At 47.1% G+C, this 27,847-nt stretch overlaps 1 protein-coding gene across 1 annotated transcript in view; it reads right to left on the bottom strand.

Annotated features, from left to right (window-relative positions):
• Positions 1 to 27,847, bottom strand: part of dclk2a (doublecortin-like kinase 2a) — a gene marked incomplete at both ends in the record, with an annotated part of 57,268 nt that overhangs the window by 19,130 nt on the left and 10,291 nt on the right. Inside the window, one exon of the mRNA XM_080534752.1 lies at positions 1,987 to 2,116. Coding sequence (XP_080390878.1) covers positions 1,987 to 2,116 — 130 coding nt within the window. The remainder of the gene's footprint in view (positions 1 to 1,986; positions 2,117 to 27,847) is intronic.

Below are 27,847 nucleotides of genomic sequence, written 5' to 3'. Positions count from 1 at the left end.
CACCAGACAAAACAACCGTAAATGGTAAATGGACTGACTTATATAGCGTCTTATTCCAAAGCACTTTACAATGGCCTCTCATTCACCCATTCACACATACTTTCACACACCAATGGTGGCAAGCTACCGTGCAAGGCGCCGGCCCGCTCACCGGGAGCAATTTGGGGTTCAGCGTCTTTTGCCCAAGGACACCTCGACATGTGGCCAGCCGGGGTTCGAACCGCCGATCTTGCGATCATTAGACGCTGGCTCTATCTCCTGCGCCACAGCCGCCGCCCCCAACCGTCACATACTGTAAGTTTCAGTTCGAGTGCTGTTCTGTTCTGGTGTATTTCAATTTTACCATTCCAACCACAAAGCCACAAAGTTAGTTTTTCCCTCTTCTCTATTCCCTCATTTCCCCGCTCGGGTTTAAATGTGAGGCTGTTCATCCACAGTAGAAACTGACAGGGGCGAGCGGCCACCTGGGACCCCCCCCGGCTGCAGCAACGCTACAAAGACTCCCCGACATCGAGCGATCGCAAAGAAGAACGGCGAAACACAAGTTGTTTTTAGCGAAAGACCCAATTCTTCAAAGTGGAGCAAGTAAAAGGGAAGTAGGGCGAGTGTGTTTGCTCAAACCCATCCGCGGAGGAACAGATTCAGCTCAGGAACTAAACACTCGTTAGGTACATAAACAGCGCGGACGGCGCGCGGGGGGGGGGGTGTGTTTGTGAAGGGTTAGCATGTTGATAAACGTGCCTAATCATAACAGGATGTATAACCTTGGGAATAGGGCCTCTAAAATTAGCCTGTCAGAGTCCCTGTGAGGCTTCGATGTTAGACACAGTACGGTACAGCTTGTTCACTGTCCCACCTTATCTAGCTCAGGAGAAGGGGGGAGGGGTGCATAGGAGAGGCAGTGACAGCGCCCTCCTTTAGGTAACAATGGATGGAGCGGCTTTGGCTAAAGAGGCCACATCCTGCAGCAGAGGCTGGAGGACATCTCAGAAGTGAGTTTCAAGAAGGTTGACGGGATTCTTCCTATCCTCAACATGGGACGCGCACACACACGCACACACACACGCGCGCACACACAGACACACGCACGCACAGACAGACACACGCACGTGTGCACACCGACACACATACGCGTGAACACACGTGCACACACACAGACACGCACATATGCACACAGACACACATATGCGTGAACACAGACAAAGACGTGCACACACCCACGCATGCACACACACACACACACACACACACACACACACACACACACACACACACACACACTTACACCCTGGAATGGAATGTTGAACATACACAATACAACACAAATGCAACCACTTTCCCCCCCGACAGAGGGAAGGAACCTGTGTGTTCCGAACAATCGTTTCGGGAAATGATTCTGGAAGGAGAGCGATGGAGCGACGATAGTAGTAGTCATAAAAAACTCGCTGAAACCACTTTCACGGTCGTAAATAGTAAAAATGGACTGCACTTATAGCGCCTTATTACAATGACCTCTTCTTTCACCCATTCACACAATTTGGGGATCAGTGTCTTGCCCAAGGACACCTCGACACAAGGCCAGCCGGGGATCGAATCGCCGTATCTACCTCCTGAGCCACAGCCGCTGCACAGTCCTACTCTAACCACACCGAACCACTTCACTGAGAAAATACTACATTATATTATTCATACTGGACAGTAGATATGTATCATCTTGGAGCCCTCTTTCACACGCACCTCACCCTGCCTTCTGCTTTGTAAAAGGGGAGAGAGTGTAACACACAGGTGTGTTAGAGAGTGTAACACACAGGTGTGTTAGAGTGTAACAGTGTTCACACACACGTGTGTTAAAGAGTGTAACAGGATTCACACACAGGTGTGTTGAAGAGTGTAACACACAGCTGTGTTAGAGTGTAACACACAGGTATGTTAAAGAGTGTAACAGGGTTCACAAACACGCATGTTAGAGAGTTTAGTCAGGCCTACCGGTCACAAAGGCTGCGGAAGCCTTACCGCTGTGGTCCAACAGGAAGTCATCCTGGGCGTAACGGTGCTTCTCTGGGCCGCACGCGATGAACACGTCGTCCTCGCCAAAGAAGTCCTGCAGACACGTGATCTAAAGAGAGAGAGAGGGATGGAGAGAGAGAGAGAGAGAGGGATGGAGAGAGATAGAGGGAGAGAGAGACATGGAAGAAGGTGAGCTACAGCAATGTACAAAACATTTCACACACACATACACACACCTAGTACACACGCACACTCACGTATACGCACATGCACACACGCACACACACACACACACACACACACAAACAGCGCCTTCAAATTAAAACATTATAATTAGTTCTGACACAGAACAATGCAACACTGCTTATACCTGCTTATGGAAGGAGGCACAGTATGTCACTTGTTTGCTATGCTTAAACAAGTCAATACAAATATATAATTACATTTTTTTGGTACGATTTTAAAGGACCATTTGGTTTAGCAGAATGGCATATCTATCTCTTTAATCCACCCATCTGTTAGACTAGCGTAGGTGTAACTATTGCGTTAATGAAAATAATACTATGTGTAGCTTTTGATTGAAGTTATTAAGAACGATGTTTCCCTTTCAAAATAAGAAAGACAATCAATTTCCTCTAAAGATTTGAGTCTTCCATAAGAGTCCTATAGTACAGTACTTAAATGTTAGAGAGGTTAATTTGATTAAATTAACTGCAACTCATCCTTCTTACATAGTTTGTTCTGAAAATAATCTCACCACCGCCCTTCTGTGGGTGTTCTCATTTTCAACACACCATCTCCACAGGGATCACTCATACAGTATCACCTATTTTTCTTTTCTTTTTAGAAGGTTGTAGGAGTTGTGAAGTGTACAGTGTGTGTGTGCGTGTGTGTGTGTGTGTGTGTGTGTGTGTGTGTGTGTGTGTGTGTGTGTGTGTGTACAATGTGTAGCATACAGTGTATCCAACTCAACTCAACAGCATGTGATTGCAATTTGTTCCTGTTCGCGGATGACTCTGGTCTCTGACAGGGACATATTGCAGGTGGAAAAAGCGCTAAGCACTGAACTGAGTAGAATCTGCATCTGGCTAGCTGACAATAAACTATCAATACACCTAGGTAAAACTGAAACCATCCTATACGGATCCCCATCTAAACTCAGAAAGGCTGAAAATTTTAAAATAAAAGTGGGTAACATTAATATCACAAGAAAAGAGGATATTACATACCTGGGCTCCATCTTAGAGGCAAATCTTTCCGGAGATAAAATGGCAGCAAAAGTAATCAAAAAAGTGAACCATAGAACTAGATTCTTGTACAGGATATCCTCACTTGTCAGTAAAAACACACTGAGGACCCTATCAGGAGCTCTCATTCAATGTCACTTCGACTATGCCGTAACATCATGGTACTATAGAACCACAAAGGCCCATAAAACAAGATTCCAGACAGCCCAAAATAAACTGGTTAGGCTTCTGCTAGGCCTCAACCCTAGGACACATCTAACCGCTGCTCATTTTTTGAGCCTTGATTGGCTACGAGTAGTTGACAGAGTGCAGCAGCTTGCACTGGGCCTGGTCTTCAAGATACGCTACACCACAAAGACACCCAAGTACCTGTCAACATACTTCCAAAAAGTGAACAACGTCCACACATACAACACCAGAGGAAGCTCCACGAACCACGTTCAACCGCGTTGCACCACAAACAAGGGGTTAAACTCGTTTGCAAACTATGCAGTAAAAATGTGGAACGCCCTTCCTATAATCTTAAAGGAGTGCAAAACACTGCCCACCTTCAAAACCACTCTCAAAAAACATTTACAGGAGGCTGCAATCCGTAACTGGACCCTCTAAATCAAAAATCAGATTAAAAGACCCGAACTACCCACTGTACATACTTTGTGTTTTGTCCCCCGCCCCCACCTGTGGTGTATGTCCCCACCTGTCCTACCCGCTGTACATACCTGATGTTTTGTTGTATTGTATATCTAGTATTGTTCTTCCCATGATGGATGTATTTTTATCTTGTAGATAGTAATAGTTATTTGTCTGTATTATCGTGTAGATAGTACTAGTTGTTTTTGTTTTCCCCTGTCTGTCTTACATGTAACGATGAATTGAAAATCAAGGACCCCAATTGAAATAAGCCAGTGGCTTTCTTGGGTTTTTATCCTTTTAGTTGACCTTGTATGTAATATGTACTTTCATGTACCTACTTCTGCAAATCTTCTAATAAAGTTTTCAATCAATCAATCAATCAATCAACATGTAAGATACATGATGTGGGAATACTGGTACCATGGCAACAGACTCTACTTTTGACTGGGCGGTGGTTTATGTTCTGGATGTTATGTTTATAACTTTAGAAAGTTATAAAAGAAAGAAAACATTCCGTGTTCGACAAAATATGTTTTGCAAATTCTATCCCAGGGCAAGTTTTTGACCGAGAAACATCGCAAAATGATCACGACAGAAATACAATCTGGGGATTTAGGCAATAATAAACTATGAACTATTATAAACTATTGTACTATAAATGAATACATGAGTTCTGAATAGTGTTCCAAGATAAAAACATGGATCGAAACCATAACTTGGGAACCATAACCCTTACCCTAATCATAACTCTCCCCAAACCCCAACCCTAAGCCTAACCTCAACCCTGACCGTGACTGTTTTAAACGTTTGGGTGACATCAGAGTCTGGCCATCCCAAGCATCCCACTTAGCATTAGGCCAATTAGAGCATTAGGCTACTCTTATACCCCTTCACCTCCTGTCCTGTTCTAATACACTCTGTAGCTATATTGACATTCAATATTTCACAACAGATGAGGTGACCTACAATAACTGTGTTAAAAATGTGTTATACGATATTTCAATTTAGTTTTGCATATTCTTTCGCTTTAAATTTAAAATGTCCCTTGTATGCTTTGAATAATATTGAGTTTTTCATTGACATTTAAGAATGAAGCGCAGTATGAAAACAATATGCAGTGAAGCGCAGTATGAAAACAAAAACAAGGACAGAATGACAAGAAGAGAAGAGAAGAGAGAACTAATTATGTTTCTCTTTTTCTGCTGTATAGAGGGTACAAGGTGCATAATATATCTTTTGAGCTTTTGAGATCCACTCAAATGTGTCGAGTCAGAAGCAAGAATCAGAACGTAGCTACTTAACTAACAAATATTTCTCAGAGACTATTTCTCACATAAGAAGCAAGACAGGACTACTGTTATTCCACATCACGACATGGCCATTAAGGCCAGGTGATCATACCATCTATCCAGAATTCTATCACCCATTATCTCCCAGATCATCTGATAATCAATAAGGTGAATCCTCCTTCAAGTTGGCTGCATTATGAACTGCACCCCCCTTGTACAAACACATACTGTATCTCCACCTCAACCCTATGCAACAATCACAGTCCCCAGGTCAGAAATTGTCACATGATCATATTATTACTAAACAGAGCAATTATAGCTGTGGGATGATACTCTGTTCTGGCATGACTGGGGAGGCAAAAACGAGGGTTCCTTATTAAAACAAATAAATTGTGTTGTTGTAACCGCTGAAGCGTGTGGGATTTTATGCTTTTCCACCCATCACAGCCCCCAAGTGAGGTAATTACTGCCTCGCTACGTGCTGACGTCTCGTTCAAACGGGCCAATTAAAATCTGTCGGTGAGATGGCCCGGATTGTCGCACAAGCGTGAAGGATGCCCAGCTCAGTGGCGTGTGGTGCTAGACGAGGAAGTGGTTTAAACAACAAAAAAAGCTGAGAGGTCAAAATACCAAGAGTCGTGTGAGGAGAAAACTGCAGTAGCCAGCAATTGTGTCTTTCTTTCTTTCTTTCTTTCCTTCCTCTGTTTCTACCTCCATCTTTCTCCTTCTCTCTTCATCTAGGGCTGAGTTTTAGCACGCAAACGAGAGGGAGTTGTTCTTGAAGGGTGCAAGGGTCTGCCACCCCTTAGCCGAACCAACACTCATTGCGGAAATGAACATATTGCAGTATAATAAATACCGCACACGACTGGAATACTGGTATACCTTTGAACTCATTTACTACCGTACTGTATTGCATTATATTGCATTTTTATATCATCGTACTCTGCATAGCATTTTTGCATTATTAAAGCCACTGTAAAATCCATCACTTTATGACTTATTATCAATGTAGGGTTACCTTTTTTACTTAGTCACATTACTTATTATTATTGTGTTTTGTACGCACACACGCATACACGCACACGCACACACACGCTCAAACACACACGCACAAACACACACACACACACACACACACACACACACACACACACACACACACACTCTTTAGCTCTTCCTCAGCCCTGTTTTGACACTGAGACTCAGGGGTGGGTGGACAAGCAGGGAGGAGACAGAGGATACGGATCCCTTCATCATCATTATCATCATCATCACCATCACACCCCCATCTAGGACTGGGAGAGCAGAGGAGAAGAGAGGGGTGGAGAGGAGAGAAGAGAAGAGAAGAGAGGGGTGGAGAGGAGAGGGGGTGGACTGGTTGGTTAGTTAGTTGGTTGGAGACAGTTTGGTGGGCAGATGGGACCCCCAGTGGAGCTCGGGGGCTGACACAGTGGGAGAGGGGAGGAGAGAGAGTGTGTGTGTGTGTGTGTCTGGTGGAGATGGTGGGCCTTGGGGCAGATGGAGACCAGGCTGCTGAAGGACCCTGTCCATCTAGCTGTCACCAGGGAGGAGGGGGTGGAGAAGTGCAAGAGAGGAGATGAGACAGGAGAGGGCGGAGAAGAGAGAAAGGAGAAGAGAGAAAGGGGGGAGAGGGAGGAGAAAAGAGGAAGGAGAAGAGAGGAGAAGAGAGGTGCTGCTGCCACAGACAGAAACAGAGCATATGGTTGATATCGCTAAAGCCAGTCTTAAGAAGGGTGTGCACAACAGCAATAAACAGATGACTAACCTATAAAAACAACAGGGGAGCCAATAAGTATAATGAGAGAACCCAGAGAGCACTGTACCGAAGCACCATTTTGCTTTCAAAGCCTCCCTCAGCAATATCACACGTTGGACAACAGAATCCTCGCTGCCGTCCCCATGTTTCCCCTCACACATTGTCAGGAGCTCAGTCAGAGCCTTTCCCCAAGGTGGCCTGGCGGCGTGTTCGAAGGCAGGGAAGCAGAATGAAGGGTGGTTGGAGGAGGGGGCGGCGGGGGGGGGGGTTTCACAGAGGTGAGATTTGGGAGCCCACGGCTTTTGGGTGGCATAGACGGAACGGCTGCCGTTCCTCAGCGAGTCTCGCTCGCTGCGCAGGCGATAAGCCCGACGCCATATGTGCGCAGTTGGTGGCATCGTCATGGCGATAGCCCCACCCCCTTCCCACCCCACAGACAGGGCGATAGACATGTCTGTGCCGCATTGTTGGAATGCTTCAGCTGCCTACAGTGTGTTGACCTTTAACCTTGTAATAGGATTACACCTACCTCTTACAGTATGCTGCATAATGCACTAGATAGTGATGCTATTGTATTCTGATTAACTTTGACATTATAACAGTATTACATGGTAGCTAGCTACCATTATCATATACATATTCACACACATGTAATAGCTACATTCAGGCCCTGAACACAGCAAAGACCTAGGTTCTAGGCCCTGGACAATCTAGACAATTTGATGGCAGCTACTAGATTGTAATCAAGTGCAATACTGAAACACAACTGTGAACATTTCAAACCTGCAAACTGCGACACTTTAAATGAATGTGCAATAATACTATGTGCAATATGACAACCCTCGGGTACATAAGGTTCAGAGATAGGAAATGTTAGGATATTTATAGCATAGCATAGAGTACAGCACAGTGTTTTATTTGTATAGTATAGTATAGTGGATAGTGTATATAGCCTTTATTTATGTAAACCAGCTCTTTTCCCTTCTTGTTTTTAGTATTTTTTTTCCTAGCACCAGGGGAGCCCCCCCTCCCAAATTTCGTTGTATGGTACCTGTACTATATCAATGACAATAAAGACCATTCATTCATTCATTCATTCATTCATTCATTCATTCATTCACATTCACACACATGTACCACCTCTGTGCAGGGTGCAAGATCCATACGCCACAGTCAGTACACTCCAGACCTGGCTAACTCGTAGGGTAAAAAAGTGCTGTTTCATCAAGGATGTTGTGAGTGTGAGTGTGTATGCTTGTATGCGTGCCTGTGTGTGTGTGTGTGTGTGTGTGTGTGTGTGTGTGCGTGTAGAGTTATAGTGAGTGTGTGTGTATGTGTGTGTGTGTGTACCTGAGGACAGTGTGACCGGGGAGGTTCAGACTGCTGAGGTGGGCAGGCCCTCTCCCTGTCCCCTTCCCTGGGAACAGGCCAACAATGATGACATCAGCAGAACAGGGCAACAATGATGACATTAGCAGACAGGGGACATTGAGGGGGCGGACGATGAGGTAGAAGCGATACGACACCAACCGCCACCGCGGGCACAACGCCAGCTCAACACATTTTTACTCTCGGTCGTGAGCGAACGAACGATGACAGATATTTGACAACACCTCAGCAAGGGTACTGTGTCACTGTCTCTTCGCTGACTAGAAACGCCCTCTCAGCGTCAAGGAGTAAACGGTGAATTAACAAGGCAGATCGCTCGCCCCCTGGAAGTGATTGTCCAGTTGCCTCCTGGGACATTTCTGCAGCTTGTGGCGATCCGTCGTGAGGTTAAGCGAACGCAGAACTGCTCTCCATTGTCTAGGAGGGCCCTGGTTTTCGATTAAACCCCCCCTTCTCACCTTGGGGGCGGAGAGGCTGCTGGGAACTGTGACTGGGTAATTTCAGCGGCCCGCTGACGCCCCGAGCAATGTGCGATAAGGGTTTATGAGAGGAGAGGGTTTAACTCGTTTACCGCCGAGGGTGAATACAATTGAAATGTCAACATTCTAGAGTGCCGAACGGTGACTTTATTCACCAAAAATGCATAAATGATGATGCTTCATTTTGTAGCCAAAGTATTGTTGCTAGGTAAACACCACATAAAACACTTAGAACTCTAGGTGGTGAGTGTTCCGGAATGCTTTGGCAGTAACGTTGGTGAGTTAAGAGTGGGGAGAATGCCGGGTGTGAGTATAGAAGAGACTCTTATAGGGAGGTGGTATATAGAGAGGGAGGTGGTTTACAAAATGGCTGCTTTTGTAGTCGGTCAGAAAAACCACACCGAATCTTCACAGCACAACAAAACCACTCCATTTCCGTTCCATTTCATTACATAATAGAATAGAATATAAATTGCAAATTATAAATGCATCTATCAAGAAAATGTTACTCAAGTGGAGGTAGGAGGATTTGGAGAACCTCTAAAAGCAGTCAGTGCGATAGTGTCATTGTCTACCCTTCTTTGTAGAGGGTTACGCCCATAACACTCCATTCAATATTCCACTCCAACAATACGCATGTACTGCTAAATCATTATCATGTAGATTTTAATATTTATTATTTATTTCCACATGGAGATGAGCATAGCACAATTACCATAATACGTGTCCACTGCGGCTCTACTAAGACTGAGTGTGTGCAGACTAGTCGTGGCGTGTTGGAGACTAGTGTTGTGGGCAGATGAATAAAACAGTGTTTGGATATCAGACCTTATCGCCCATGTTTCTCTTTGCCATGCCAACCGCTGCCAGGGTGAACAGCCACGGTAAGCAGCCAATGGCACACAGACACTGTCTAACTACTGTCTTGTCCAATCATGGAGATGAATCGTCAGGGAGGTGGGATTCTGGCTGTAGTGTGTGTGTGTGTGTGTGTGTGTGTGTGTGTGTGTGTGTGTGTGTGTGTGTGTGTGTGTGGCGGTGTCTTGTCCTCTCGCTTGCTTTTTTTTTTTTTTTTATCTGTCTGACCTCGTCTCTATCTTCATCCTATTCCTCTTCCTTCTCCTCCGCTTTCTCTTTCTGCCCTGCCCAGCCTAGCAACAGAGAATATATGGGTCGAGGGTCTTGAGTGTGTGTGTGTGTGTGTGTGTGTGTGTGTGTGTGTGTGTGTGTGTGTGTGTGTGTTTGGGGGAGGGGGTGAGCAACATACACTATCAAGACAGCTGTCATTACACGAGAAACCCGAACCGTAATATTTCCCAATAGAATTGATGCCAAATCAATGGCTGTTAAGAGTGGGCAGTTACAGGGTGACGTTGAAATCAACAAAGGGAAATTCTTCTGAGACTGCTGGGGTCAAAATGCGATTATTCCAGCGCAGTAATTTGATCGCAATTAACAGCAATTACGCTAATAAAAGAACAATTCAAAGGGGTTAGGACATCAACACTCCAGGATTCTTGCTAGAGATTAAAACCTAGTCCAGGGACAGAATATGACCCTCAAAGACATTGAGCAGAGCTAAAATACCCTCTCTCAGCCACTGGAAGCAGAGAAGTGGGCTAAATGATACCCAAAAGGGACATGCAGTCCCTCTGAACTGACGAACGTTAAGGCCATGTAGCTAATAACCACGGAGGGACAGAATCCTCCCCCCTGCTCTCGTACCCCCAAACCGGCTCCGAAATCAAGAGACCGTTTCAATGAAACAGTGAGGGCCTTGACCTTTCGCGACCTTTCACGACGTCCTCGAAAAACGAAGTTGAAATCTCACTCCCCCCCCCCCCCCCCCCCCCACCCCAGAAATAATCACCTCTGAACGTAGCGCGATATCAATTCAAATGCAGCGGAGTGCGATCTCCTTCCCTTGATCATTGGCTCTCTTCTCCCTAACGACTACGCTAACAGCAGCCTGATTAACGGCTATATTCGGAGGCGCTGCTCGGAGCTCGGAGAGCAGGGAGACATGAAAGTATAGGCCCCTCTCGTCTCACAGCTGACAGCCCAATCACTGTAATCATGGGTTAACGGGGTACCCTGCCTCCCTGGCTCCCTCCCCCCGACCCCCCCATCAGGGACGCCACAGCCCCCCCCCCCCCCCCCCACACCCCCCCATCTCACTTGGGTAATGGTAATAAGGGGTATGAGAGGCGGGGTGGGAGGGCCCTATCGTGATGGGGGAGAGGGAGTGAAAAAAGGGGGATGGTTTGGAAATAAAGAGGGGGAAGGGGGGTTGGAGGGAGAGAGAGAGAGAGAGAGAGAGAGAGAGAGGGGGGGGGAGAGAGAGAGAGAGAGAGAGGGAGAGAGGGAGAGAGAGAGAGGAAGAGAGGGAGAGAGAGAGGGAGAGAGGGGGAGAAAGAGATGGACGCTCTATGAAGGCTTCCTTCAGCAAGGTCATAGCTATGCAGCACTGTGGGATTCTGGCAGAGTCTTCACACAGGGCACTGAATATTCAAAGCTGTCGGCCACACCGATGAGAAAAACATGCAAATCAAAGCACATACCAAACGCATGATCGTTTGCATTCCTCTCGCAAAGACCATACAGAAGCACAGAGATTACCGGGTACACACCATCTTAAACTGAGAATAGATTAACATCGTTTAAAATTGTTGTTGTTGTTGCACATGCATATCTCAGCAGACTAACAGTTAATTGCTCTGGATTATGGACATAAATCTCAAACGCGTGTTAGCCTAAACAAACAGGCATGACACAAGGCAGAAAAAAAGAGAGCTAGAGGGAAAATTAAGCCCATCATTAGCTCGCTCTGCTGCGTTAGCGATTAGCCACTAAATACTGTTAAATAATACCCCCCCCCCCCTCCCCCTCCCTCTAACTGAAACTGTAGAAGGGGTTAAGGGCTCTGCACAGAGCGTGCGATTTCTGTTGCGCGTCAACATTCCATTTTGAAGTTTGAATGGAAGTCTATGAGAACATCGCATCTCAACACACACAGCCCCGATTTTAATCGCACGGCGAAAATTCGATTCCATTCATTTTGAATGGGACAAAGCACACGGCGTGCGAGTTTTGTCGCACTGTCAAATTTGTGCTTTTTCCCATTCAAAATGAATGGAATCGAATTTTCGCCGTGCGATTAAAATCGGGGCCGTGTGTGTTGAAATGCGATGTTCTCATAGACTTCCATTCAAACTTCAAAATGGAATGTTGACGCGCAACAGAAATCGCACGCTGTGTGCAGAGCCCTTTAGGGTTAGGCTTTAGAGTTTTGTGAGTCTATGAGAAAGCACTATACATATGTAATGTATTATTATTATGATTATTATATTATTGTTAGTAGTAGTATTCATCAGTCTTTGGCCCAGTATGACCAGGTGCCTGCACCAGCGGAGCAGAAACCCTCCATCTGTCATTCATTCATATATCAGTTGAAGGGACATTAATTATGTTAATTACCTCTAACGGAGCCGTGACAAACCAGCCTGTCACCAGGGATGCCATTCAGTAACCATGAAAACCATGCGATAACACCATACATCTACTTAATGAGGCGTAGTGTATTTTTTGGTCATGACACACCCAAGAAAAGTTGCTTTCTATCATCCAGTGGTGGAAGGCAGCGTTTCAAGTGTTGACAAGTGTGACACGCCCCGGTGTCTCTGTCTACCCTGTAGCAATGTGAACTCTGGCTCATACTAGTCTCACACACACACACACACACACACACACACACGCACAAACTAGACGACAACACACACAGGGTCAAAACCACACACACACACACACACACACACACACACAACAACACACACACAGGGTCAAAACCACACACACACACACACACACACACACACACACACACCAGGCCAGCTGCGTCTCTCCTTCCCCTCTGAGTCATGTCCATGTATCAGTCAGATGATCCTATATATTGCAGTGCTCCACCTCAGGCTGTCGGAGTCCTCTGGTGCAGCTGCGCTCTCAGGCCCAGATGTGCTGGTGTGTGTCTATGTGTGTGTGTGCGCACATGCACACAGTGCTTGGATGGCCCACCTCCCCCGCTCCTCCTCCCCACCCCTCGCCCCTCGCCCCCACCCTCCAACCCCTGCAGCGGTAGCAGTGAGCGACGACCCGTCTGGCCGGCTGGTGAAGTGGAGGATATTGCAAGCATTAATAATTGACAGGGCCGAAGGAGATTTACTGGTAGAGCATCGCACCGTTCACACACACACAGATCGGGGATCATCGCCACAGTAGCCTATGTCCTTCATAATGCAGTAGCACCTGAAGCGGAAGCACTCGCTGTTGAGTGCAGCTAGAACTGAATGGGTGGCAGGAAACCCCTCAACAGGCGAGATGCTTGTAGCAGCTCCTGTACCTACACGGCTAAGCCTCTCGATCGATACAAAACGCTTCTCCTCATTCATCTTCAATGCGAGTCAATACTCGACACAACCTATGATTATGACTCATTCGTCTTCTCTCTCTCTCTCTCCCTGCTGCCTGAGCCTCCCTCTCTTCCTCCCAGCTTCCTCCGGCCTCAACCCCCCTGCACCTCCCACTGCGTCCTCCTGCTGTCCCACAGCCGCCCACTCCAGTCCTCCCACCAGCCCCACAAACGCTCCCACCACTGCAGGCTAACCATGCCAACCTCACTAAACGCCACAGAGAGAAATACGATTTACAGAACCAACACGGGTTCCTTTTCCTCATTAACGCATGACGTACAGTAGAGTATTGTCTCTTCTATGTGTTCTCTTCCTACACACAGATTCCTATCAGCAACACATTGTAACACATAGAATTACCGCAGAAAGAACGTTTGGTTTGGTTTTGAGCAACGCTCCTGAACACTGGGCCCTTCCTGAACGCACCCCGGTGGGTGGCTGTGCTACAAAGGGCCCTGTGTGTCGTCTGTCTCTGCCAGGGGCGCTTCTGCTGTCATGTGCTGGCCTAGCGAGCGCTGAGCAACACTGTCTGTCCTGCCACCAACAATCGACATCACCGCGGTCTACAGCCAAGCTGACAGGCAGAGGAGAGACACACCACCACTCCACAACACCCAACGGACTACAGGCTTCACATGTGTGTATATGCCACCTACAGTACATAGGCAACAATACAGATTCAAATTCAAATCTGCCAAAATCACCAACTGCCAAATAATTTCAGAACACTCACTACCTAGAGTCCCAAGTGTTTAATGCAGAGTTTACCTAGCAACAATTGGCTACAAAATTGGAAACATCATTATTGATGAATAAAGTCACCAATAGTCTAGAATGTCAACAATTTGGTTGACTTTATTCACTATCTGCACTAAATCAGTTAAATCTGTAATGCATGTTACTCCATATTCAAATGTATGTAGCTTACATGATATAACACTCATCGTCTATGCGTATTTAGCTTTTGTTTTCGCCGTCGTGCTTTGGGGAGCCAACGTGTTGAATGTGCTCATGTGATCCTACCAAAATAGGACAACACAGTGTGTGGGCTGGGATTCCACAGTATACAATTGTTGTTAGAATAATTTCACAAAGTCAACTTTCCTCTGGGCTGTGGACACAGCGGCCGAGGCTCGAGGCGGTTGATAAGGACGGCCCCAGCCGAGAGGCGGACAAACAAAACAAGGGGTCACACAACTGAGATCACAAAACTGTCCGCGCCAGCGGCTGGGGGAGCTGCGTGTTCTGGGCGCCCGCCAGCCCTGTGCCCCCCGGCACTCTGGGTCTCTCTCTATCTCTCTCTCTCTCTCTGTCCTCTGTAATGTTTTCATTAGTCTGAGGGAGAGGGTATTATGCCAGCGCTGGAGAATGTAATTTTTTTGGGGGGGGGGAAATCGCTGTTTGGCCGTTTTCAGTAGGATTGGGCGGGTCTTTGTTATCAATAGCCTCTCTGCTCTTGCCAGGGCGGAGTTTGGCAGTGTGGTGGGGGATTGGGTTCAGTGCCATCTGCCTGAGGGTGGCAGGGTGGGTGGGGTGGTGGATGAAAGAGATTTCTCCCCCCCCCCTCAGTGGGCACGCTCTACCCACTTTATTCCCAGTTGTCCGTTTGTAGCGTCCCCCCACACACACTGACTTGTATGGATGTCTCCCCCCTCCCACACACATACAGGACACGTTTTTCAAAATGTATTATTTCAATAATCCACAAGGGCATGGTACGTTGATATGGCAATGTATATATATAGTTTGACACACCATCTCCTGTCACTGTGTATTAACCAACCGCCCATCTCAGATCAGAACAATGGATAGCTGTTCCCATCTCTGGCTGTTGACCTAGTAAACGCTGTTGTTTCACCAGACGTGGCCCTAATAACAACTCATGTCATGGCAATTAGACAGTGAGACCTAGCTGGTGCCCCTCAAGCTATAGAAGGAGGAGAGAGTGTGTGTGTGTGTGTGTGTGTGTGTGTGTGTGTGTGTGCATAAGGGGGGGGGGGGGGTCCTTAACAAATCCCTCCCAAACGTCAAAACCCCATCTTCACCAGTGGAAGACGAGAGAGAATCAGTCATGACAGGAACAGCAGACTCATCAATACCAATCAATACCACCGTGCCAAAACACCAACAGCAACATCAAAACAGATGCTGCATATCAGCATCACCCATCCCCTGTGAGACCGTGCTTTCTAACCAGCTCCTACAGGATCTCAGCAGCATTCAGGGAGCAGTACGACGAGGCCTTCCTGTTAATGTATACAGGGTATCGAGGCCACGAGGGGCGTCATCATTCGCAGCGTGTGATTTGAGCTGATGCCATGCTTTGTCAGGCTCACGCGTGGAGCAGCTCCAGGCGTGCAGCTCCGCGAGGGGGACTATTGTCTGATCTCGGATCTGCCCAACGCATGAGACGTGGCCTCCACTCCGTGGCACAGAGCTCCTCGAGGGGGACTATTGTCTGATCTGGGATCAGCTCCGCGTGGGGGCTTTGTTCGGGGTCGCTCCGACGGGCTGAGTCCTTTTGAATCCATTCAGTTCTTTCAGTGGGTTAATCCATGCCTGCGGATGGCACTCAATCCTCTTTCCCCACACACACACACACACACACGCAGACACACACACAAACACACACACACACACACCGAATGCACACATATACATATGCACACACACGCATATGCACACGCAGACGGATGCACACACGCACACACTTTTCAAACACTTCTGCTGAACACTTCTCGTCTAGACAGGCGATTGTGAAAAAGAATGAAGGGTTGATTGAGAACATTAGCTGACTCAGAAGGATGAACGACAGGCGGTATTATGAGAACGCTCCTCGTACGACAGTTGAAGAGGACATCACAAGACTGGCATAGAAGGAGCTGTCACCAGCTCCATCAATATCATCCATCTGAATGCATGAAGGACGGCATCCATACTTGTGACAAAGTGCTGCACTCAGACATAACATTTGTGATTTAGGGGGGCCGTCAAGAATCTAGACAGCCACTGCCGCAGTGATTTCGGATGAATAAATAACATAAATATCAGCCGCGACGTGAGAAAGGCACAAATAAAACAACTGTAGGAGTTGACTTGTTCTGATGATGAGCTACTGTACCTCTCCCGTTCCTTTGGAGTGTTGTGTAACTGTTGAGGTTTCCTTGTTGTCTTGCTTCTGTGATTGTTCCCGCTTTTTACTTTTTGTATAGTTATGTGATTCTGTCGTTTTGGGCTGCAGAACAGGAACCTGCTGTAAACCGGTTTTAACTGAGTCAGGCGAGTCTAAATGGAACACATTTTAATTGTAATCTGTAATGTTACTTTTAATGTGTTCCTGTATAATAAGAAAGAAAGAAAGAAAGAAGGTTCTTAATCTAGAAAATGAAATATGCGTGTTGTCGTCGATCCGGTGATCCGGTCCTTCCCTCCGTCCCTCGTTATAAAGGTTTGTGTACAGTATGTAGGCCTACAGTATTGAGGCTGAGAGAGACAGCCATTTCAGGCTAATCATGTCTGTCGTTTTAACGGGCCGGCGGGCCTGGGTACTGTAGAGCCATACATCCCTCCTTCCTTCCCTCCCTCCCTCCCTCCCTCCCTCCCTCTGGGGGAACGACTTGAATGTCATCTTGATCACATCACGCACCGGAGTACAGTAGACGGATCTTGAAAGAGCACGGCATTTTGGGATTTCGCCACTTTAATGGAGACGGGCCATGTTGAGAAGATGAGTTATGAGCAACGTGGAGAAGAAAAGGTTGCCTTTCCTTCTGGACTGCGGTGGAATGCTAATGTTTGCGGACTACAGGAAGACTATAGTATACAAGTCCTGCAGCATTGTGTGAACCCTTACCCTTGCTATCTCACCCAAATAAACACACGCACGTACGCAAACACGCATGCACGCATACACACACACACACACTCTAGCAGGTCCAAAATTAGCATTTCCTGTCTATATACACATACTCATGTGCACAGACACACACACACACACACACACACACACACACACACACACACACACACACACACAAACACACACACACACACACACACACACACAGGGTGGAAAACATGGCCTAAGGCCAGTGTTTATCGAAGCTTATGAATCATGTGTATGTCAACACATCAGGACTGACCGTCCCAGAACCATTTAACCATCAACCACATAATCACAATCTAATGAATGACAGTGGCCTATATCAGCGACATGGCAACCATGGCCCATTTCTGAAAATGGATATAATGATTATTATTCCATACAGCAATTGAATGAAACACAAAACCCATTGAAACTATTCTATCTCCCACAGACAGAGACAGTTCTGTTCCCACCCAGACAGAAACCTCCACCTTCCCCCCCCTGAAGGCAGTCAATAGGGCTCTCGTCTCGATCGCATCGGCGTACAATCGCATCATGCGTCATTTGAGACGTGGGCAGGATTTGTTCTCCATTACCTGTTTGAATTTCCCCAGAGAATACAAATGGCTTCCGGCGTATCATATAAAAACACTTTATTCTCTACGTAAGGGAGCTGGATGTGTCTACACATCTGTCTGGAGTGTTTCTAACCAGTTACCCCCCCCCTCGCCTCGAGGGAATGCAGACGCTCGTTTGCCCGAGACGAGTAAATAAGTACACTAGGGCTACAGGTCACACACACAATACTGTGTGTATTGACTCCCTCCCTCCCTCCCTCCCTCCCTCCCGCCTGCCTGCCTGTATCGGTCTGATATTTAATCACGTTCTACACCATCGTCATCGTCATCTTCATCATCTCCAAATCCATCCTATTCCCAACCGGAGCGTGTTCCACATGGATTTCAGAAATGTCAGTGGTTATGATTGTGTTTCTGACCATGGGAAATAGAAGGCTCCAATTCTGATAGGAGCTTGTAGTCTGTAGGGATGAGGGTGGAAGGGGTGTGCGTGGGTGGGTGTGTGTGTGTGGGGGGGGGGGGGCTGTCAGAGGCTCACTAGGTTGCAGGGTGAGTTACTCTTTCCTCCCCCCCTCTCTCTCTACATCTTTCAATTCCTCATCCCCCTCTCTGCATCTCTCCTCCCTCCCTATCTGCCTCTCTCCATTCCTCCCCCTCTCCCTTCTTCCGGTCTAGAAGTGCTTGGCCTTGGCCAGCTCCTCATATGTGCTGCTCATAAAATCATGATAATGTAGTCAGGCCCATTATGTAGTCAGGCCCATTATGGTCCCCCCCCTGATGTAGTAAGGCCCATTACGGTCCCCTGATGTAGTCAGGCCCATTACGGCCCCCTGGTGTAGTCAGGCCCATTATGGTGGTATTGGCAGCCTCTCTCTCTGATAATCACATCCAGTGCTGAGGCCAGAGGAATAACAAGGCCTCAGGGAGCTGCACTGAGGGGCCAACACCTGCATACACTGTGAAATGACTACAGCCCAGGCCAAACATGTTCATCTGTCTGTCTGTCCAAACGGTGTGTGTGTGTGTGTGTGTGTGTGTGTGTGTGTGTATGAGTGAGTGTGTGTGTGGAATCATAACACACTACACATACTACAAATACAGATACTACAAATACTGTGTGTGTGTGTGTGTGTGCGCGTGCATGCGTGTGTGTGTGTGTGTGCGTGTGTGTGCATGTAGAGTATTATGATTCCACACAGACGCAAACCGAGACACGTAAATAAACATAACTAACAGCCGTACAATCGCATCATGAGTACAATGACACGGACAGCCTCAGCCTCGTTTCAATCATGGCTTTATATTCCCTCTTAAATGTTTACGGGGGGAATAAACAATAAACAGAGGTAAAATTACACGTGAATCAATAAATACTTTCAATCTGCTATACAAACAACTGCTGTGGCGGTTTCACATGCTCGGATTGCATTTCTGACCAAAGGGCTCCTGTTCTATATTCTACTCGCAGCTTGGAGATGTAAAATGGAGACTTCTCTCAATAGCCGCAGCTGATTCCATTGGCTCTGATAGCCGAGGGGAAATCAATTAACATTCATTCTGAGGAGCAGCTCAGCAATTTAGTGGAGAGAGAGAGAGAGTGGACTGAGAGCTGCATTGTGTACAGATGAGAGGGTAAAGACACAGTCACACACACACACACACACACGGACACACAGACACACACACACGCGCGCTAAGACACACACACACACACACACGGACACACAGACACACACACGCGCGCTAAGACATACACACACACACACTCGCACGCATGCACGCTAACACACACACACACACACACACACCTGACAGCTGCATTTTAACACATCTCCCAGCTTTAAGGTCTAATTATCCGGTGGTAGTCAGAGCTCCGGTAGGAGGGGGGTCTCTGTGTGTGTGTGTGAGTGTGTGTTAGCGTGTTTGCAGGGGGGAGGTGGTTAGCGGCTCCTACAGAAGCAGGCGCTGGGACCTGTGATTTGATTGGAGGAGCAGATGGCAAGCAGCAGGCAGGGGAGTCCTCGGTAGCGCTGGTAGCCTGTTAGAGCTGCTCAGCCCAGAGGGTGAAGCACTTGAAGGGCTCCCTTTTCAGATGGCGACTGGGGCTTTAGTGCAGTATGCTAGCTGCAAAGCGTTGGTGCAGTATGCTAGCTGCTAAGCTTTGGTGCAGTATGCTAGCTGCCAAGCTTTGAAAAGTAAAGTGTAAGGCCCTCGTTTGAAGGACTTAGGAAGTACTTACAAAGCACCATGTGATGGTGTTAAAGACTTGGAATCTTAAAGAGTTGGGACTTTCTTTGGCAGCACACATCAGGACTGGATTATATTTCCCACATAGCCTACTCACATATTGCTAATATCGATAAAAGTGCCATTGGCCAATGCTAAACATACTGTAAATTTAACAAGAGAAAGGACCCTTCGTCATCGCAAATTATGGCTATATGCAAGTTCATTTTGGTCGTCCCACCCACCGCCCCAGTTTCCACCTGCTGGTTTGCCCACCAATGTTTGTTGGGCTCTCCACCTTATACTATTGTATTTATTAGTGTTGTTCCGATACCATTTTTTTATCCCGATACCGATACCGATACCTGACCGTGCAGTACTTGCCGATACCGAGTACCGATCCGATACCACGGCGTTTGAAAAAACAAAACAAAAAAACATGTTTTTAGGCATTCCAAGTTCAGTCTGTACAGTTTGCAGACGTGAAGTGGCCAGTGGGGAATGCTTGAAGTGGCCGATGATCTTTCTCCCATTGGCCAGTGCGTCGCACACACTCCGCTGTGAAAGTAGGCCTTCCTGCACCACTAATGCATGTGTGTTCTGTGTTCTGCATATGTAAACAATTCAAACAAACATAGAGAAAACTTCTCCTCGGGAGAAGGAAGGAGGCAGGAAGTACCTGCCGCACGGAGACACACAGACAGAGACAGAGACAGAGACAGAGAGAGAGAGAGAGAGAGAGAGAGAGAGAGAGAGAGAGAGAGAGAGAGAGACGGAGAGACGGAGAGAGAGAGAGACGGAGAGCCACAACAGCAGATCCCGAAAGGGGGTGTGGCGCGGAGACGGACCCGAGAACTATCCCGAAAGGGGAACAGCTGGGCGGGACTCGGAGAAGCGGCCGCGCGCCAGAAGTGTTCTATCGGACATTATTATTATTATTTGAACTCTCTCCAGCACGCCGGCGGCGGTGCTAGACTGTGCAACCGAAATAAATATCGATTAAGGTCGATATGTTTTTTGTGTAAAATGTGTCCTATCTTGGCTGTGGGTTGTATCGCGGCGTAGTCTATATGTCTGAGGGCTGCGTTGGTAAAAGTCGCTCTGGGAAACTGATCGGCACTCGTGGAACGCCTCTTGTCCAATCGGATTCCTCGGTCCGTTTATGACGTCGGAGCCCAGTGTGCGCTCCGGCGCTCTCAGGGGGACTTTCCGAACGTTGCCCCGGTAGCATAGCTTAGCTTGGGCTCTGAGCAGCTGGAAGGGACAGCAGGTTACCTGAGGTAAGCCTCGCCGCTCCACCGCTCCTCTCCTCGACAACCACAGTTGCGTGTTTGTTTTTCCGCGATAGTGAAAGTTTGGTATCGGGTGTTATTATTTGTTAGTACTCGCCGATACCGATACCAGCATTTTTGTGCGTATCGGTGGCCATGCCGATACTAGTATCGGTATCGGAACAACACTAGTATTTATTATTATTTTTTTCCTTTTTAGTACCTAAAGCCTTATTTTATTAACTGAACATGAGGCCTTGAGGGACAATTTACATTTTGCTTTCCGTTTCTCTTATTAATTATATATTAATTAACTAATTTCTCCAATGATATTTTTATATGATGTATATGTTAGCCTAGAACTAGCTACCCTTGCAACCAATTTTCCTGATTCTAGGTCAGGAAAGACCAAAAGGGACATTTACAAGTTATAAGTATACAGTATATAGGGTATATATAGCCTATAGTATATATATAGGTATAAGTCGGCCTGGTGTGGACTTAAATATACAGGACGTCAGAATACAAGTGACTACCAACACAAGAACGCGCGTTGTAGCTAAACATAGCTCCACCCTTTTCACAGGCGCTGAGGTACACACAATGACCATGCAGCAGGATGAAGATAGCTCAGCTCCAAGGCGCCATTCTCAGGACCGTGTCAATGTGTGCCAAGAACTGTCTCCATCTCAGTCAGGTCACAGCCAGGGGGGGGGGGGTTGGTGGACATACAGGACAGAAAAATTGCCCCTCGTCAGTGCAGACACAGACAAACTGCACTGCAATAGAAGCTCCAGACAGCACTAACACACACACACACACACATACACACACACACACACAACCTCTGCTGACTGAAGAGGAATAGCAGTATACATGCCCGTCTGGAGCAATGAGCGTCTCAGGGTGCAAAAAGCAGCTTAGCTTTGGGTGAGAGACTCTATAAGGTCAGAGAGAGAGAGAGAGAGAGAGAGAGAGAGAGAGAGAGAGAGAGAGAGAGAGAGAGAGAGAGAGAGAGAGAGAGAGAGAGCTCAAACTGTCAGATTAGCCACTGTCAAGAATAGAGTTGATTCACCAGTAATCCATTTAATGTGACTGCAAGCAAAATGTCATGTCATCATCACCAGATTCCATATGTTAGAATTAGGCATTTATTTTGATACGGCACAGTTTTTGTTTATCTGAGATAAACATGAAAATATGTCCATAATATGTTATATGTTATATGTGTAACATACTGGAGATGAGGCTAATTCCATTCCTCCAAAACCTGAACCGAGTGTTCAGACGTTCAAATTCCATGTCCAACTTACACAGACAGTGATTGAAATGGATTTGAGCCATTATCTTCCTTCAGAGGGTCAGGTTACATACTGACACGGTTACACCTTGACTAAATTGACTGTAATGAGATTGTGAAGCCAAATACAGAAACATTAACAACAGAAACAGACGCCTCACTCCTGCTCCTCTCCACTGTAATATACATGTTTATACACACTACCGTATTGTATCGCAGCAAAATCCTACACCTATACCTAATGTACATACTTCATAATAGCAGGTATATGATCATTACAAAAGGAAGTACAGTTCAGGAGGAACTGCAGGACTGACAGAATGGAGAAGACGCTCCATTGGCTGCCCTCCTCTCTGCTCCTATGGGAGCAGAGGACATCTGCTATGCTCTCTCCCTTCCTGTTATCCTATGCCAGAAAGGGGCTGTGAGCCGGTCAAACGAGCAGGTGGGACAGACTGATTTAGCCCTCCATGATCTCCCAGCGGTCTGTATAACAACTGTTGGGGGAATTTCTCAGCCAAATATTGGAAATGTGACACTTGAATGTCAACATGAAATGTCGACGCTCACACATTACATGTGTAAGTCCTCATTGGTTCCTCTTTGGATGCATACAGTCATGCCCAAACAGGCTATCCATTAAAATAAATGACACACTAACCCTAACTGTTGAAGATGCAGCTGTCAACAATGCTAACATGCTAACTGCCATACGTTTATGTTGCCCTCCATCTTGGATGCCCGTTTTCAATGGCACCATTCTGATTCAATTCAAATCCAATGCAGGCCTTTCTCTGCTGCAATCAGCCTCAATGACTAAAAGGACAAGCTACAGTATTATTCAGCTAGCCCCACATCTACATCGCCTCCCAGATTAATGTGCTTTTAAACAGCGGCCATCGATCCTCCACAGGACATTGCTTTGGCGGCGTTCGAGCTAGCGTTTGATGACCGACTCCGCTAGTTGATTTACATGACCATAAACAGCCCAGTCAGCCCTGATGGAGACCAGAGACACGCCCCTGTTGCATGATGTTACAGTCGGATGTTGTGTCGCTGTAGCATGTCACAGGGCCTCTGGTCTGTAAATCAACTAATGGAGTTGGTCGTTAAAGGGGAGCGGGGAGCCTGTCACATGACGCAGCAGGAAGTGGCGTGATCCATCACAAGAGGTGAAAAGGGACGGCTGTGGAACGAATCGCAAGCGGGCTTATCAGAAACAGATTTATTGCCACGTACATTTTCACATACATGGAATCATTAACAACCCATGTTGTGTATGTGTGTGTGGGGGGGGGGGTGTAAGTAGTGTGTGTGTGTGTGTGTGTGTGTGTGTGTGTGTGTGTGTGTGTGTGTGTGTGTGTGTGTGTGTGTGTGTGTGTGTAGTGTGTGGAGAGAGTAGAGGAGCTACATGACAACCTCATCTGAAGCACGCTCTCTGTGCTCTTTAATCAAAACAGCTGTAATAAACATGGAACGTACCGCTAGGGAACTCTACAATAACAACAACAAAAACATCTCAAATCAGAAATCTGAAAACTGAGTCTGTGTCATATCCTTCACCAACTAATCCACTTCCATTCATTATGCAACAACTGTTTGTGATACTGAACGTGTGTGGTAGCTTTGGCATGCATTGTTAATGACCTTCAAGCACACTATCCATCCCTCAGGGCACCCGGCACCATCGCCCTTCTCCATGGCAGGATCACCACTCATATGAGACCAGAGATGCCCCATTGAGAGCTGCTTAACATGGGGGCCCATTGTAAAGCATAGAAATAGTAGTCGAAACATAGAATACATTATGTACTGTATATACAGTACTCATCGCCATGGTAATGTTCTACGGAATTCCATTCTATGGTGCACAGTGTACAGTAGTGTTATGGAGCAGTAACACCCAATACAATAGCAATATTATGGCAACACGGAGGCGCCAAACTACTAGAACGAACTCTGGAACAATCTATGAAAAAACATTTCAGTTGGTTGTTCTGGTGCCAGAATTTTTTTTTTATGTTGATTGAGGACCTCTTTTTTCCTCCTTTGATAGTTTTTTTATAATGTGTGTATGCTGTATGGTTTTAAACTGTGTGTGCAGGGCTCTCTTGTAAAAGAGACCTTTTAGGCCTACGTGAGTGTATGTAAAAGAGATCTATAGGCCTACGTGAGTGTATGTAAATGTCCAGGGTTTCAAATAGATACCATCATAGACCATCATAACGGCCATTATCATAACAAATCACTATAGCAGGCCAACTGACAATAGAGAACACAAAACTTTCTATGGAGGCAAGAAGAGCGTAGCTTGAACCAACACCTCTCAGGGCTTTATGCCATATTACCATAATCTTTTCATATTTGCATTCCCTCAGCAGCTAGCGAGCTTTGTGCCTAGCTTTACAAGATGAAAAGAGGGAGGGAAGGGGAGGATCTGGGAGGGAGGGGGGGAGGGGGGGGATCAGAGAGGGAAGGGTGTTCCCTGTGAACTCCCGGGGAGAGTCGGCATCCAGACGAGCCGGGGGCTCTCTTTTGAGATGCACGCCACTAGCATCTCGACAAATCCCCTGTGACATCATCAGTGAGCGCCAGCCGCCAACCCTGCCACGCCGCATTCCAACACAGACGCCGGCTTCCAGCGTGGAACGACGCCGGCCTGTCTGAAACGGTCCGCAGGGACATGCGAGGGAGGGTATTCCCTCTCTCTTTTATCCTCCTCTCTGCTTCTCATCTTTCGCTCCCCCCGCCCTGCCCCGCCGCCGCCCCCCCCCCCCCTCTCTCTCTCTCTCTCTCTCTACCTCTCATCACGCAACCGAACAGGATTCCACTGCTGTCTCCGTGCCGATACATCCCCCCCAAAACTCCTGAGTGATAACCAAATAAAAGCCAACGTAGCTGCAGTCAGTGTTCTCTGCGTGAAGATGGGTGAGCCGTCAGCGGTACCGCGGCACCGTTCTTAATGAGCTCCCAGCCTGCGGAGAAGTCAAGCTGTTTCCTATGGCAGTTCTAAATGATCCACGAGGGAGACCGGGGAGACAGGGGGAGACAGGGGGAGACGGAGGAGCTTTGTCACCGATACGCGAGCGAACTGGTAATAGGAACATTCTCCCAGATCCATCATCATGCTGGATGTGTGGTTGACACTGTTCAAGAGGCGGCGGAAACAGATTTATTGGAGGTTTCCACATACAAGGAATCATTAACAACCCATGGTGTGTGTGTGTGTGTGCGTGCGTGCGTGCGTGCGTGTGTGTGTGCGTGTGTGCGTGTGTGGGGGGGTGGTGTAAGTAGTGTGTGTGTGCGTGTGCGTGTGTGGGGGGGGTGGTGTAAGTAGTGTGTGTGTGTGGGGGGGGTGGTGTAAGTAGTATGTGTGTGCGTGTGCGTGTGTGTGTGTGTGTGTGGGGGGGGTGGTGTAAGTAGTGTGTGTGTGTGTGTGGGGGGTGGTGTAAGTAGTGTGTGTGTGCGTGTGCGTGTGTGTGTGTGTGTGTGTGTGTGTTTGTGAATGCATCCCATCTGTGCCTTCAGTATTTGTGTCCTTGTATACTTGTTTCTATGTGGACAGAAATAAATGATTAAAATGTGTAGAGGCAGTTCAAGAGGCAGCAGTGTCGAGTGCTAGACCGAGACTATCAATTGAACACAGCCGATAGCTGATCTTTACACTCGACTCTTTCTTTCCTCAGTCACTCTCTCTCTTTCTCTCACTCTCTCTGTGGACGGGAGAGTGATGCTCAGAGGAGGTGAGGAGACAGCGGTGCTGTGTCACCCGCCCTCTCGTGCCAGTTTTGTTAAATCTACTTAATCCACGCTTCCTTTCCTGAGGTGAAAATGAATCGGATCTGCCATTGGGGATCAGACCTCCCATTTGCCATTCATACTGCAGTCTTAGATCACGGCGACCGTAAACCTTATAAAATCTACAGTATCGACACGCCAAACATATATATATGTTACGGTACATGTGGGAATACGGTACATGTGGGAAAACTAGGGTTAGGGTTAGGTGCTACGTCGACTTGGTACATGCTGGCATGTCTAACCCTAACCGTAACCTTAACCCTAACCCTAACCCTACCCCTAACCTTAACCCTAACCTTAACCCTAGCACCCTAGCACCTAACCCTAACCCTAGTTTTCCCACATGTACCGTATTCCCACATGTACCTGTATACAGGCTAGGGCTATATATATATAGCCTATATTTTTTTAATGCTTCGTCGCTTGTTCCTATTGCTGTACGGTTTGAGAGAAGGGAGAGAGGCGTCTTTCAGGCCCGAAACCTGTCTCTCTCCAGACAGGGCCCTCCTCTGAGAAGGGGCGGGGCTAGACAGGTCACGGGGGCGGCTGTGGCTCAGGAGGTAGAGCCGGTGTCTAATGATTGGTTCGGCCGTTCGGTCCCCGGCTGGCCACGTGGCGAAGTGTCACGATACTGTCGAAGACACTGAACCCTAAACTTCTCCCAATGAGCGGGCCGGCGCCGTGCATGGTAGCTTGCCGCCATTGGTGTGAATGTGTGTGTGAATGAGAAGCCATTGTAAAGCAGTCCATTTACCATTTGCCACTACTATTTAGGTCACGCCTGAACGGATAAGGATCATTACATTTACATTTTAGACATTTAGCAGACGCCTTTATCCAAAGCGACGAGGTAAAGCGAAGTACATTGTCTATGTATCATCTATACATCAGTCATCATAAGTCATCATGCTAGGACCAGGGGCCATTGGCAGAATGAACTTGAATGTAATCTGAAAATCTGAAATAGAGGTGCTTTCTTACATTTACCATCCTGGATTTTTGCATACAGTGTGGTGTGGTAGACTTAGATAAGATGATGATTCCTGTCAGCTGACAGGAAGGAAGGGTCAACCTTCTACCAGGTACTTCCCAAGGTTCTGCTGGCAGGAGTGGGACCTCTGTTGTTTCACTTTTCATGGTTTTAATTACAATTGAAACTTTCAACAAAGTCCTCATTGATTTTTGTTGCCTATACTGCACTAAGGGACACTTCACGAAGCATTGATCATTGTATGATCAATTAAGTGCATGATATTACAGGATATAACCCTTAACAAGAGTGGTATTGAAACTGAGTATGTCAAATAGACCTTGCACCCATCTGGACTAACGAAAACCCTGTCATCAAAAGCACCACACCCAGTAGAAAGCTTGCGTAACACAAAGGTCAAAATGTGTATCAGGTCAAAATGTTACAAATGTTTACACACACACAGACACAGACACAGACACAGACACAGACACAGACACAGACACAGACACAGACACAGACACAGACACACACACACACACACAC

This window comes from Nansenia antarctica (assembly GCF_963989245.1).
Source record: "Nansenia antarctica genome assembly, chromosome: 6".
NCBI classification, from domain to species: domain Eukaryota; kingdom Metazoa; phylum Chordata; class Actinopteri; order Argentiniformes; family Microstomatidae; genus Nansenia; species Nansenia antarctica.
This window is presented reverse-complemented; position numbering and strand designations above follow the sequence as displayed.